This window comes from Podarcis tiliguerta, assembly GCF_965153285.1.
Source record: "Podarcis tiliguerta genome assembly, chromosome: 2".
In the NCBI taxonomy this organism is placed as follows: domain Eukaryota; kingdom Metazoa; phylum Chordata; class Lepidosauria; order Squamata; family Lacertidae; genus Podarcis; species Podarcis tiliguerta.
The window spans coordinates 85,548,046-85,562,124 of NC_139535.1; the positions used below are offsets into that span (position 1 = coordinate 85,548,046).

Here is a 14,079-nt window from a genome sequence, read left to right on the forward strand (position 1 = left end):
GTTTCACTACAGTGGTACCTCGGATTACAGACGCTTCAGGTTACAGACTCCGCTAGCCCAGAAATAGTACCTCGGGTTAAGAACTTTGCTTCAGGATGAGAACAAAAAATGTGTGGCGGTGGCAGCGGGAGGCCCCATTAGCTAAAGTGGTACCTCAGTTTCAGGTTAAGAACGGACCTCCAGAACGAATTAAGTTCTTAACCCGAGGTACCGCTGTATTGTATTTTGTAAAGTGGGGAAAGGGATTGGATGAGAAAGTCACTGCTTGTAGAATGCGGGGTAAAAAGTGAAGTAGCCTATTCACCATGACTGCTGAAAGGTTTCTCTAGTCTCAGGAATTCTTGCTATGCCCCTGTAGCTCTTAAATATTTTTTTTTTGGGGGGGGGGGAAGCTGCACTAGAACTAGAATTAACACAATTCATGACAATACAGTACAAGAGACTAATCTTTACCTATAGCAAGGCTTCATTGCTGGTTACATAATGTTTATAATAGCTGTCTGAGGCTAGGGGTGATGTTTGTTAACCAGTCAGAAATGCTACTTTCCCCCTTCCACCATGTATTCTTAAATATATTTAACAAAGAAACATTTTCACTAGTTTCTAGGGGAGTGGTAGCTTTTTTAGTACTGCTACGAGCCTTTGGCCTTAGTAACTCGAATATTTGTGAATAGTCCATTACTTCACAGCAGTTCAGCCAATGGCTGGAGTGGCAGGAAAACAATAAAGTTTTAGATCTGTTTCCTTGCTTTGGTGCTGTTGGTGTTTTAATAAAGTAACGATTGAATATTTGACCATTTGTGAATTTGAGTGAGCGAGGTACTTAAATGCACTGTCCAAAATGGCATCCTCAACATGGAAGTTTCTGACGCCAATGGTTAAGAATTAGATCATGAACTTTTAATATCCCTGTCCCAAGATAATCTTCAAAAAACAAACTTTGCAAGGAATCAGAGATTTTTAGTTACCTTAGTGCATCTGGCTGAAAGTGATGAATCATTATAGGATGGATCTTCTTCCTCTTTCTGTGGTAGGGGCTGAACCAGCCTGTGACATACCTAAAAGTGATAAGCCATAAATATATGTGGGAGGGGGAGTATTGGTTTGTTTTCATTTTTATTCCGAATCTTGTGTTCTCGTTTTTTATTTTTTTATGTAGTGAACTGCCCTGTGATATTCAGATGAAGGGCAGTATACAAATTTAATAATAATACAAAAATAATTAAAGAACAAATAGGCGTGAATGGAACTGAAAAGCTACAGGGCAGACTGAGAGATATCACATACTGTAGGTCCAACTTTAAGATTTAACATTGATAAGAGTAGCAACTCTTTAACATCATGTAAGCATCTAATAACAAGTGCAGTTAGGGTGGTTAAAATGATATGGTGGAATCCCCCCCCCCCCCCCCCGTTCTTGCTTATGCAAGGAAAAATAACTTTAAGCCCTTAAGTCAATACACAGTAAAAAGATAACACATTTTATGTGGCAATAAGATCAATTATAGCTCTACGTGACGGAGTGTCAGCTCCTCCTCTTTGTTCCTCACCTGTTGTTTTCCAGAAGTTCATCCACTGAGGACTTGAGGTAGAATGTAATTTGGGTCACCAGCGAGAGAATTTCACTTCCCGGGAAAGTCCCTGAGATGTCACTGTTCAAGAAGAGAATTGGGCAAGAGTAAACTTTGTCCCTAACCCACTGGGCCTGATGCCCATGGGGCCTGAAAGCGAAAGGGGCTTGCACATTCCCCACTCCCCATAATATCGCTTCCAGAAATGCTGTTGCAATCTAGAAGTTGGGGCTATTACCTCATATAAGTGTCTATTTCCAAACTGGAGATCCCCAGGGATTTTTCTACATCTTCTTTCACCTTTTCTGAATAGCCACCTTGGGAGGACCAAAGAGAGAGGAATTGCTGCTTTTGTTTCAAGTGTAAAACCTTAAACGGGACACAAAACTGGCCTAATGATGTGTGTGTGTTCCTGCATGTATAAAACCCACCGCTATTAAAGGATGAAATTATGACCCTAGGTCACCCAAGTTTAAAAAACATTGTGATTCCTAGTGGTCTTAGAAGGATTTGTATCATGAAGGGTAGGCTAGAAATCATTGTAATAGGTTCCATAAGTTAAAGATGGCTCAGAACCCAGCCAGCTATTTAGAACGGAGAAAAGGCAGCCTAGTTTTATATAGATAGGTGGGTTTTGATTTTAGGGTGTGATCCTGAGCATACTTTTTTTGAATTCAAGTTGCAATAAAGCTGATGGAACTGGGGAACACAAAGCTTCCGCCCAGCATCGCACCTTCTGAAGCTTTTCCTTTGGCCTGTACTATCCGATGTTGCCACCTTGTGGTAACTCACTCATAGCCTGGTGCTTGTGACTCAAAAAGTTTTCTCAGAGGAAAGTCCTGACAAGTTAGTCTGCAAGCCTGACATTTCCCACCTCTGCCTTAGGTGAACCAGCCGTGTTTTATGGAATTTCTAATAGACAGAGAGATTATAGCTTGCAGAGGCGGGGAGGTGGGTGAGGAACGGACACAAATATAAGGAACTGTTTCAACTATTTAATACTGTTATGTATGGGCATTAGTCATGAAGTATGCTTGACTGGTCTTAGCAACTATTATTATCTAGAAACCAGTATTGATATCAGATGTGAAAGGCTGAAGGTCATGAAGAGTCCTGGACTCCTTCAGGGCAAATCACTTTTGCCACTGAAAAAAGAATACCTCACAGGTTCTTGTTAATCACAACATGAGACAATGTATGAAGTAAAGGAACTTGGCTACCCTTTCTATAGTATAGCTCTAATATATTCCTGGGCAATTAGGGGAAAAAATGAATTTAAGTTAAGCAGCTATTCCAAAGGAATGTACAAGTTCTGATGCTAATAATCTTGCAGTGTTTTCAGGATCCTGTGCACATGGTTTAGATCTGACTGAGGAAAGAGTAATTCTATACCGTTCTTTAGTGCCTGGAGACATACGGCTAATGATGGGATTCCTACAGGCAGAAGCTCGCACAGAACAGAGAAGTGGTCATACCTAGAGAAGAAAATGCAGAGCGATTCAGTGAGAGGCAATATAAACAAGGGACTGAAGCGGTGCAGGCATCTGCAGTCACCCCAGAGACTTTAGGAACTTTATTAAGACCAATTTATGGAGCCCACAGAGTGTAAGGAATATAACTGCATTGAAAACATCAGCAGTTTGAGTAAATGCTGCACCTGTATATAAACTGAATTTGAGTCATATGATCTGTTCCTCTTGCAGAACAGTTTATTCTTTCAGGATGAAACGATGAAATGAAAAAGGAAGTCTGGGACTTTAGTTAATTTGAAGAAGGTGGGGAAGGAGTTGGGGTAAAAAACAGAAAAGAAAATGTAAGGCAGGATCCACAATGGGGTGGGAAGCAGAAACCACAGAGGCCAATGGTGAGAGGAAAAGTTCATCCACAAGCTGATGACTCTCCTTCTGTTTCTGAAATTTCTGCATTTTAAAGGTTTCGCCTCAGAATTTATATGGTCTCAAAAAAAGTGTGTGCTGTCCAAGTTCAACTCTTGACTTCAGAATCCTGCTTAAGAGGAGAGATTCTGTGGTGTTCAATGTACTCATAATGCTATCGCTCTCTTAATCCCCTTGTGTAAAGTTTCACTACCTTTGCCAACCGGTCAGGATGATTCCTTGGATGATACCGGCAGGACTGCTTTCAGCCACTTTCAACCACTGCTGATGGTTTTTCAGGTGGTGTCCAATGAGGGTCAGACACTGGTTGACTCCTGTGGCCCCTTTAAAAGCACTAGCAAACCACAGCTTTGAGAAGTCACACTTCTGGTACTTTTTAATGAGAGTTGCTGGAAGTAAAGGGAGAGACAGGAAAGTCCACAGTTCAGTGGCAGTGTATGAACAATCTTCTGCTGATACAGGACTGGGTCCAACTTGTACCAAGTGGAAAGAAGAAACTGGTAGACTCGTGATAAAAAAAGACAATGTTCCTAAATGCAGCTACATTTGCTAGTAAGACTCACAGATCTACAGTGGTACCTTGGGTTACAGACGCTCCAGGTTACATACGCTTCAGGTTACAGACTCCGCTAACCCAGAAATATTACCTCGGGTTAAGAACTTTGCTTCAGGATGAGAACAGAAATCATGCAGCGGCGGCACAGCGGCAGAAGGCCCCATTAGCTAAAGTGGTGCTTCAGGTTAAGAACAGTGTCAGGTTAAGAACAGACCTCCAGAACAAATTAAGTTCTTAACCTGAGGTACCACTGTATAAGGATTATGTATGTTCCGTAGGGTCAGCCTCTTCATTAGCTAAAAAAGTTAAAACTACTCACAACCCACTTATTGTGAGGCAATGCTGAACCAGTCTCAGATTTCAATTACATTGAAGAAAGCAATACATGGATTATCGTCCACACATTACTTTATCTGGTGTGCTCATGTTTAAAACAGATAAATCAAATGACCTAAATTAAAAATGATAAAAAGGTCCTATGCTATTGTCTCAATGGGACAATTCCGCTTTGTTATTACTCCCCCTTCCTTCTTTGGGCACTGAAGAATATCTACTAGCACTGTCTAAGCTCCTCTGTCTTCGGGATAAGAAATAAGCCAGTGAGGAGGAATGTCAAACATCACTTGGCTGGATGTCAAAATTGTGTCTTCAGAATATGAATAAAAATAGCTTGTGATAAGTACATTCCACATGAACAAACTGGAGTGACTTCATGCCACATCGCTTTCATTTTTTCAAAGTACCCATAAGAATGTCCAGTCAACATTCCTTACTCCTCCCCCCCCCCCAAGTACCCCAACTTTGGTATGGTCTTGGCATTTAAATCAAGATGGCTGCTCCTCAAATAAGAAGACAGGTTCACTCTCATTCCTTGACAATTTACTAAAAGACTTAACATTGCTTATTTCCTGTTTCCAGTGTCTGCTGTTACGTTTTCCTAAACTTTGCCACTAGCCACATTAGCATAGCTGTTAACCTTCCCTTTTTTTGCGGGAAATTTCCTTATTCCAGCGCCGTTTCCCACTGCTTCCAGCTGCTATCCCGGATTGTTAGATATCCCATAGACTGTCCCCGGGATAGGTGAGGCTGCTGATCCCTTATTTTCGAGGCTCCCCGGGTCAGGTGAGGCTGCTGATCCCTTATTTTCAAATCTGAAAGTTGACAGCTATGCACATTAGTTATATTCTACCTCCACTGTCAAAGGCCATATGCTTCTGTGTACCAGTTGCTGCGACTCACAAGTGGGGAGACCGCTTGATTCTGCTCTGGTTCTGCTTGCAGACTTGCCATAGGCATCTGGCTGGCCACTGTGAGAAGGAGTTATTCTATACTTCAGACAGTGACTGAATGCATTTCCCTTTTTAAGCAAAGTCACAAAGCAATGCAAACCTTTACTATCCACATCAAGGTCCGGGGAGTAGTCCCAGATCATCAGCTCTGCAAGCTGTGCTATCCCAGACTCTGGAAAGAAACAGAAATATGACTGATTGTATTTCTCAGTTGTATTTGTGTAGAGATTTGTACAAAGGAAATTGGTCGGTGATAATTTTAAACAAAACCCAAAGACTTAAGAAAAATATGTATCGAATTCTCAGTCCCTCCTAATATAGTGGGCCAATGATAGAGAAAGCCCGGAACAAGCAGTACACCAATTAGACCGTGAGGTCCAATCCCACAGTTCATTATTAAACTTTCCCTGTGATTCAACACAAAAACTGGAAATATTGGTACATTTATATCTTATTCAGATATATTTAATTAGGCTACGCTAAGTTTCTATTGTAAATTTTCCTGTTCTTCCTTGCCATTTTAAACAGGAGTATTTTAATATGTATATATTTGGAAAATAATTAATTAACATCAACATCAAACAATCTTTCCATTGATGATTATAATCATTAACAGGTTTACATCCTATAATTTTAATGCAAATAAGTTCTATATCTTTTTGAATTTTTCATTTCCCAAACCACAGAAATTTGACCTGGCACGGCTTTTTAAAATTAGTATTTGCACTTAGTGTTTTTAACCTATTAATTTTCTCTGAGGATCTGGATCCCCCCAAATACAGCACAGTTCTATGTGGACGTCCTGGATGAGGATATTGCAGCAAGTATATCCTTGCTGAGCACCCACCCAAAGTTGTTGAGCTTTGAAATTTTAGGGGAGCACCCTCCTTCTCTTCTTCACTCCCAGCACACAGCCCCAACCTTAAGGGCTGCCGGTATGCACCAAAGTGGTGATGTAACTCAGTTCTGGTGAGTTCCAGCTGGTTATAGGATGTTTTATTTCAAATGCTCAGAGTGCTTCTTTGTGGCATTTGAAAGTATCCACTCCCTCCAATAAAGGTGTCTACCTTTCAATACATCTGAAGCTAACTCTGAAACCACAATGAATTCTGACCTGCCAGAAATGAATTATGTTGCTCAATTTTTTTGTGAGACTCCCTTTCTGGTGACAACATACCTCTCAGTGTTTCCTCGCTCATTCCCCTCAGCATGTCATCCCACACAATAGGTTTCACTGTAGGGTAGGCTGAGACTACATGGCTGGCCACGGCTTTCATGTGGGACAGGCACAGTTTTTCTATCGTATTTTCTTCTTCCTGCAGCCACTGTTTGGACTCTTCTCCTTCACCCAGATAATACACCTGGAGACACCAACCAATACATTCTTCGTTTAGCAATTCATTTAGCCATTTAGCAATTCATTTATTTTTCAGCACCACCAACATACTAGTTACTGGCCTGATTCATGTGTCGCATTAAGCTACAGTTTAAAACAAACTATGGTTTGATGTCAACAAGCAGCACGATGGTGTAAGCTGTTGTCAAGTTCCCTCTTGGACCTCTCCCATTTCCAGTTCCTAGTGTGCCATGGAGGAAGCAAGCGGGAGTCTGGCTTGTCATGTTGTCCAAACCTGAGCTTGTGGTTTGTTTCCCTCAAAGCACACCCATACAGCCATGGTTACTATGGCGATCACACAGGGTCTCCCGACGTTTGACGGTCTATTGATCCCTGTGCCACTACTGTGATTGCTTCCCCGCTGTCACCAACCCGTTTCTCTCGGGTACACACAGATTCCAGACAGTTGTTAACATTAAATCAAATAAGCAAGTTTATTTTATAATCATTAACAAGTTTATGGTTTCAGATAAATTTTCTTGTCAGTTTCTTAATCTTAGTTTCTTTACCGGCCTATACCTTCCTAATAACTTCTAACTGATTATCCCAACTGTCTATCTGACTCCTCCTAACAGTTTCTCTCACTCTCTCACATCAAACTAGCCCAACCCACAGACTTATCCTCCCTCTTCCTTCTCCAACTCCCAACTGACTTCCCAACAACTCCAACTCTAACTCTAACTCCTCCCCTTGTGTTCCCACTGGCCAGTCACTTCACACTCCTTTAACCCTTTCCTTATGACCCACCTAGGAGGGCAAACGCCAGTTACCACTTGTGGTTTGTTTGGAGAGAAACAAACCATGAGCCTCAGTGTAGACGGCACGACAAGCCAGACTCTGGCTTGTTTCCTGGTGGCACAGTAAAATACAGAGCAGGGTACTGTATATTGAGTACTGCACAACAATATGAACCACCACACTGCTCGTTTGCACTTTGTTTTGATCTATGGCTTAATATGATGTAGAAATACAGGCAGTTCTCTCACAAGGATAGTCCTGCTCCACTGACGGCTATCACAGACTTTGGGCTGGAGCACACAATGCAGTTACTAAAGTTATGCCAATGAAAACAGTTTTCCCTTGACAGCGGATCACTGCCCACTCGACTATTTAGAAGCACTTACTGTGCATTCAGCCATCCCTGCTGAAAGTCTTCATGCCTGCTAGGCAAGTGGAATGAGGGCTATGTGCTTCAAAGCACTGGGTGGGGATCAATCACCCCAGGAAAGCCATTTTGAGTTGTATTCCCATAGCGAGTGCATGCTTTTTCTCCATACAACAGAAAGGAAAGGGGGGATACAGCTGCGAGAAAGTAATAGGTGGTGTTTGAGAGTCAAGAGGCAGAAGAGGAAAGAGCACAGTAAACTCCCCCTCTGCCTACATTTTTCCAGCTAGCCTTTTTATAAACATTTCTTTGGACCTAAAACAGGCATACAGGAGCAATAGCGCTCCTGTTGACTTTTACAAGCTGGTTTGTGCACAGCAGTAACTTAAAGAATTCTTTGGGATGCTGGCCTTGCAACCTGTGGCAAGATTATAATGCACTGCTATGCCCAAGATACAGCTTTTGGCATGCCACTGCAAACACCACCTTTTCAGCATCTACAGTGATGTAACAAAAATGGCACATACATATGATTGGGTGGCTATCTCCTATGTGATAAGCACAAACACAAACCCAAGATAATTCACGGGTGGACATTCATTTCAGCAAGTCCACCACATCTACCACATATTTCAATAGGCCCTAATAAAACGCAATATAAAAGGACCAGCTTCTGAAGCCAAATTCTTCCAACCTGATTTATTCCACTGCATGATTTATTCCAAATTATAATGTGTTGCTTCTAACAAAACACCTGACAATATAAAATAACTGCCCAAAGCTAGGAAGTACAAATGAACTAAAATCAGATCATGAATCCAAAGATTCACTCATTGCTCTGTACTCTAGGCAGCCAAATTCTCTTTTCCTTTCAGCAGCCCAGTGATGGCTGAGGAAGGCATAGGGGAGCCCTTGTAAGACATCTGTGTTTATTTCCCTATCATTAAAACATCAGGAAGCAGTCACACAAGTAGAAAGCTTATCTTTTAACTATAGTAGTTACTAAAAAAATGTTCAGTATGCAAAGCTATAAAGGCCTGATACATTAAAAACTAATAGTAAGGATTTAAACACACACACACACAAACAAAAACACTTAAGAACCAAAGAATTTCAACCTCTGTGCATCTGAGGTTGTGGATCATGCTATGATGATGTTTATCTCGTGATTAAGACAATCTGACAGCCCAGCATGTCCAGGATCAAGGAAGACATCATTAAATGTATTGGAAATGATTCCAAGTCCCACACTATACCTCATCACAGCCGATGTGAAACCATCGAAGATCATCATGCAGCGCTACCACTTGTTCTATCATTGTGCTGACCAGCTTCAGGGATTCCTCTTTATGGGGATTCACAGTGTTGGGGAACATTGCCACTTCCCGTAGGTGACAGAATTCTTTGTGCTTTAGGACAAACTGCAGGAGAAGCAAGAAGTAATGGGTGTGGTCACCAAACTGAAGCAAAAAGGGTGACCAAAGACATAAGCAAAGGACTTCTGCAAGTGATTACAGATGCCCCGGTTGAAAAACCTAGGACCAAGGGCATTATAAAAGCCCTTTACTGTACCATCACACGACCTAAAGTTGGATTGCATCCCACAAGTCTGCTCCACCGCATTGGTTGCTACTGCACTACAGATAGCAAAACAAACCGCTCCCCCCCTTACCCAAAGCAACCCCCCCTCAAATTCAAGTGTGTGTGACTTGAATCCTGGCATTTACCTCCATATGTCCAAAGGTCTGGACCAGAGGGACAACCTCTAGCTCATTTAGCTTTGCCAGCTTTAAAATCTCTTTAATCTCAGTGGAACTAGAAAGCAATGGAAAACAACTTTGTTAGCAATGGTATATTTCAACATGTTAAAAATTTCACTATTTATATACACATGCAACTCCCTGTTTGCGCGAGGGTTGCGTTCTGGGTCATTGTGCACATAAGCCCATTCCGCCCTGTTCCATGGCAAAAAATGACAAAAAAGAGGCTGCACATCAATCTGCTGTGTGCAAAATGGTCGCCACCTACACAAACACACACATATAGGATGTTCACTAACCAGTTAAGATCCAGTTAAGATCCCAGTTTGGAACACAGCCCAACTTGGTCCAACTGGCTGGTGAGGTTTAGCATATTGAAATCTGCTTTGTTATCCCCACCCCAAAATTGGGAAATGTAAAAAATGGCTATGGATCCTCTCCTCCCCCTTGAGGGAGGTATGGATGAAATTTACAGGCACAGTAGCAGTCTCAGCGCAGGTTAAACATGCCAAATTACAGGCAAATTCGTCCAGGGGTTTATGTGCAGGGCAGCCAACTGCAATTAGAAAACCTTACTATCTACCTTACCTGTATGCGTCATTTGCTTGAAGTGGTTTCAGTTCCCCATCATAGGGGAACATGTCCTCATATTCAAGGAGAATGCCATTTGCACCCAGGGCATGGAACAATGGGAAGATCTGTTGGTTGCACAAAACATGTGAAATATCCAGCTAGTGTGGAATTTAGTTTTGTAAAACATTAACAAAACTAGGGAATGGTTATATTGTTATTTCCTGCTCTCGTGCGTGAGAGATAGCCCTGCTCCAAGTGTGCTCCTCTGCTCCAAACCCTTTTTCTTTCCTGTCATGTCTTTTAGATTACAGGCCTGAAGGCAGGGACTGCTTTAGCACTGACACTTGTAAGCCATTCTTGGAAACTTTTTTTTGGCTGGGGTAAAAATGCTTCAATAAACGCAATCCTTTTGCCGTATCTGAAACACTAGAATCTGTATGACATAGAATAGATCCTTTTTTCCCCTATGTCTCCTTAGGTTAGTCCACTAAAGCCTGTTACTGCTCATCTTTAAATATTTCTTTTTAATTTTTTTTTTTAATTATGCAGTAAGACACCTTAGTTTTCACAGCAGGCATTATCAGGAAGTGGCAGTTTTAAATACCCCTGCTTTAGGGGGTGAAGCAATTGAATCTTTTCATGTTGGAGAACAAGACGGAAATGCAATTAAACCTACAACTCAGACTACATGGCACAAGGCAGTGGAAAAACTAAACTCACTGGATGCAACTAAATTCAACCAAATCAACATCAGCAGAGGTTCAACTCTCTGATTTACATAGACCAACATTGTGTTACCTCTGCCAGGTATGAGACCTTTGGTGGGGCTCCCTTGAGATCTAAGTGCACCAGGTGCAGTTCAAATGGAGAAGAAACCATCACTCTGTTTTCTTCCATGTTCCAGATGTGAGTAGCAAATTCAAGTGCTTATACCTGGAAAAGAAGGAAAATTGTGAAGAGACTCATTTACTCACAATATAAAAAAACCGGAAGCCTCCCATGGAATAATTGGAATCAAGATGAAAATCTGGTTCCTTATAAATTGCATATTCTTTATTTTCATATAGGCAATAATCACTACTGTGTGTGATATACACACAGTTATTCATTACATGTATACTGCACCTTTCTTCCAATGAGTTCAAGGCAGTGCACATGGCTTCTGCACCATTTTATCCTTCCCTATTCACTCTAATGGGTGTTGTTCATTCCCATGAAAGAGAGGTGCATATGCACTTTCTCTTACTTCAGCCTTTCTGGGTGATCCCTACATGTCAACATAATCTGAGCTGCAAACTGACATTTAAGGAAGGAAGGAAGGAAGGAAGGTCGGAAGGAAGGTCCCATAGCTTATCACTGTACCACACACATCATCATCATCATCATCATCATCAACATCATAAATTATTTATACCCTGTCCATCTGTCTGGGTTTACCCAGCCACTCTGGGCGGCTTCCAACAAAAGATTAAAAACACATTAAAACAGTCATTTAAAACATCCCTAAACAGGGCTGCCTTCAGATGTCTTCTAAACGTTATATAGTTGTTTATTTCTTTGACATCTGATGGGAGGGCGTTACACAGGGTGGGCGCCACCACCAAGAAGGCCCTTTCCCTTGTTCCCTGTAACCTTACTTCTCGCAGTGAGGGAACCGCCAGAAGGCCCTTGGCGCTAGATCTCAGTGTCTGGGTAGAACGATGGGGGTGAAGACGCTCCACACACACACACACACACACTTCAGCATTGTCTCTACTGACTATCAGTGATCCTTTGAAATTTCAGAGAGGGTTTGTCCCTACCTGGAGATGCCAGAAATTGAACCTGGGGCTTTCTGCAGGCAAAGCATCTACATTAGCACTAAGCTATGGGTCATCCTCAAAAGAGGAAATATTTAAAACAATCCACAGGCAACAACAAGGTCACCAATAAATCCAAGTCCACGTATGATGATGCAGGTAGATACTGTGTTTAAATGTACCCTTAACTTAAGTATCCATCAATGAAACTGCTAATTTTGACTGCAGTATGACAAGCGAGCAATCATTCAAGATGCAGGGGCCAAGACAGTGTGGCATCTGCTCGTTCTATTTGGGGATCAATTTCAGCACATGGGACAGAAAAGACCCCTTGCCCCACCACCCATCAATTGACTGGCTAAACACCCTGGCAGCAAAACAAGTTTCCACCTAAAGCCAAACCCTCCCAACTGCCACACACGTGACCCTCCCCCCTCTCCTTCCCAGACGTGGCCCAGCAGCCACGAGACACGTCATGGGAAACGGCAACCACAGCAATAGCCGCTGCCTCTGGGGCAGGTGACGGATTTAGGTTTGATGAGGCCCTAAGCTACTGAAGGTAATGAGGCCCTTTATATGTCCAGCTGTCCTTTGTCAACAACAAATTGTCACTGGTTTTTGTGTTGAATATATGCTATATGGTAATTTATGGACCTAACAGGTATCTAAAGCCATTTGCACATGCAGAATGTAGGCACCTTATATATAGAAATGATCAAAGCAGTGATATTTTAGGGAGCAGGTGAGGCCCATTATTTATATCGCAGGAGCCTACACAACACAAAACACTGCTGCTGTATGTAGGTTTTATTTTATTTTTTATCTTATATTTTGGATATGTACATCCAGTTCTTTTTTTTTAATTATTATTTTGGGGGGGAGGGGCCCAAGAGAGTGGAGCCCTAAGCTATAGCTTGTTTAGCTTATACGTAAATCCTGCCGCAGGTCGCTCAGGCCCCAACATCCTTCGGCTCGGGCTCCTTCTCCTCCCCCAGGGAGCTGCTCCTCTATGCCGCGCGCGCCAGCCCATCTTCTTCCTCCACAACAATAACAACAACACCTTCTCACCTCCGCTCCTTCGCGCTCCATTCCGCCTGCAGCCTCGATTAAGCTTCCCTGCCCTTCCGCGCTGCTCTCTCTTTCCGCCATCGGCTGCTCCTGCCTGCACATTCTTCCCTCTGTAGCTTCCGTTCCGGGAAAGGAGAATGCCGATTGGTCGCCACCTTTCCCCCTCTCCTCGGGGTCTCGCTCTCGCGCTCTCTCTCCCGCCTTCTGCTCCCGGCTGCTTGGAGTGGAAGCTCGGAGGCTGACACATCCTCCCGCCCCGTGCGCAGCTGCTCAGCTCCCGCGCGATGGCTCCGCAGCGGCGAGCGGGTTCCCGCACTCCGGAGAGCGGCGGGGCTGGCGCAGGGGCTCGGGCGGAGGAGCGCCGTCGTCTCAGCAGGTACCTCCTTTTGTCCGGCGAGCGCCGCGTGGCCACGGCCGGAGGGGACCAGGGGTTGCGAGTTGCAAGCGGAGTCAGGAGGGTGCGCGCGTCTTTTGTCCTCTTCTCCCTCCAGGGGCTGCATTCCCGGGAGAGTGCCCTCAAAACCTTGCCCCGCCCCTCTAATACTAAACGCTTGGTCCTCATCAATGCCAGCATTCTGCCCGTATATCAAAATCTGATGAGATGGTAGGGAGACACTTTTTCCAGTTGGTTTGGCTTCGGAGTGTGTGACTGCGATCCTAGCGTGCTAATCTAGGAGCAATCTTCAGATGAATTCAATGGGGCCGCTTTTCAAGTAACCCTGTGTGCATGGGGTTGGGGGATGTTGCGTGTAGGCGCAGGGAAATCCATCCTAAGTGTGGTCCCAGGCTGGGGACAGTAAGCAGGAAATACGGCTTCTACTACTCCGTTGTAATTCTGTATGAGCGCCGCAACCCCATAGTCGCCTTTGACTGGACTTAACTGTCCAGGGGTCCTTTACCTTTTTTTTACCTATGAAACTCGCTGGAGGAAGATCCGTTGAGTTCGGTGGAGCTTGCTTATTCCTTGCTGCGTGGGGTCAGGAATGTTGGCTCCCCCCCCCCAGTTGATGCCTGAATCTTAGAAGGCGTGGTCTTCAGTTGCCTGCCACATGTGGAAAACACTACAG

At 43.4% G+C, this 14,079-nt stretch overlaps 2 protein-coding genes across 3 annotated transcripts in view; one reads left to right on the plus strand and one right to left on the minus strand.

Moving 5' to 3' along the window:
* Positions 1-13,126, minus strand: part of HEXD (hexosaminidase D) — a 16,129-nt gene extending 3,003 nt beyond the window's left edge. The window contains exons 1-12 of the mRNA XM_083428491.1: positions 13,013-13,126; positions 10,944-11,078; positions 10,161-10,270; positions 9,540-9,627; positions 9,069-9,233; positions 6,489-6,672; positions 5,412-5,483; positions 3,660-3,855; positions 2,964-3,046; positions 1,810-1,888; positions 1,551-1,652; positions 969-1,058 (exon numbers count right to left, since the gene is read on the minus strand). Coding sequence (XP_083284617.1) covers positions 969-1,058; positions 1,551-1,652; positions 1,810-1,888; positions 2,964-3,046; positions 3,660-3,855; positions 5,412-5,483; positions 6,489-6,672; positions 9,069-9,233; positions 9,540-9,627; positions 10,161-10,270; positions 10,944-11,042 — 1,268 coding nt within the window. The 5' untranslated portion in view covers positions 11,043-11,078; positions 13,013-13,126. The remainder of the gene's footprint in view (positions 1-968; positions 1,059-1,550; positions 1,653-1,809; positions 1,889-2,963; positions 3,047-3,659; positions 3,856-5,411; positions 5,484-6,488; positions 6,673-9,068; positions 9,234-9,539; positions 9,628-10,160; positions 10,271-10,943; positions 11,079-13,012) is intronic.
* Positions 12,384-14,079, plus strand: part of OGFOD3 (2-oxoglutarate and iron dependent oxygenase domain containing 3) — a 38,565-nt gene continuing 36,869 nt past the window's right edge. Inside the window, exon 1 of one of the 2 annotated variants that reach the window (XM_083428504.1) lies at positions 12,384-12,503. Coding sequence is in view for 1 of the 2 variants with exons in the window: in XM_083428503.1 (XP_083284629.1) it covers positions 13,297-13,388 (92 nt within the window). In the remaining variant the exon portion in view is untranslated. Of the gene's footprint in view, positions 12,504-13,207; positions 13,389-14,079 lie in introns of those variants that run through there. The other variant, XM_083428503.1, reaches the window with a different exon arrangement.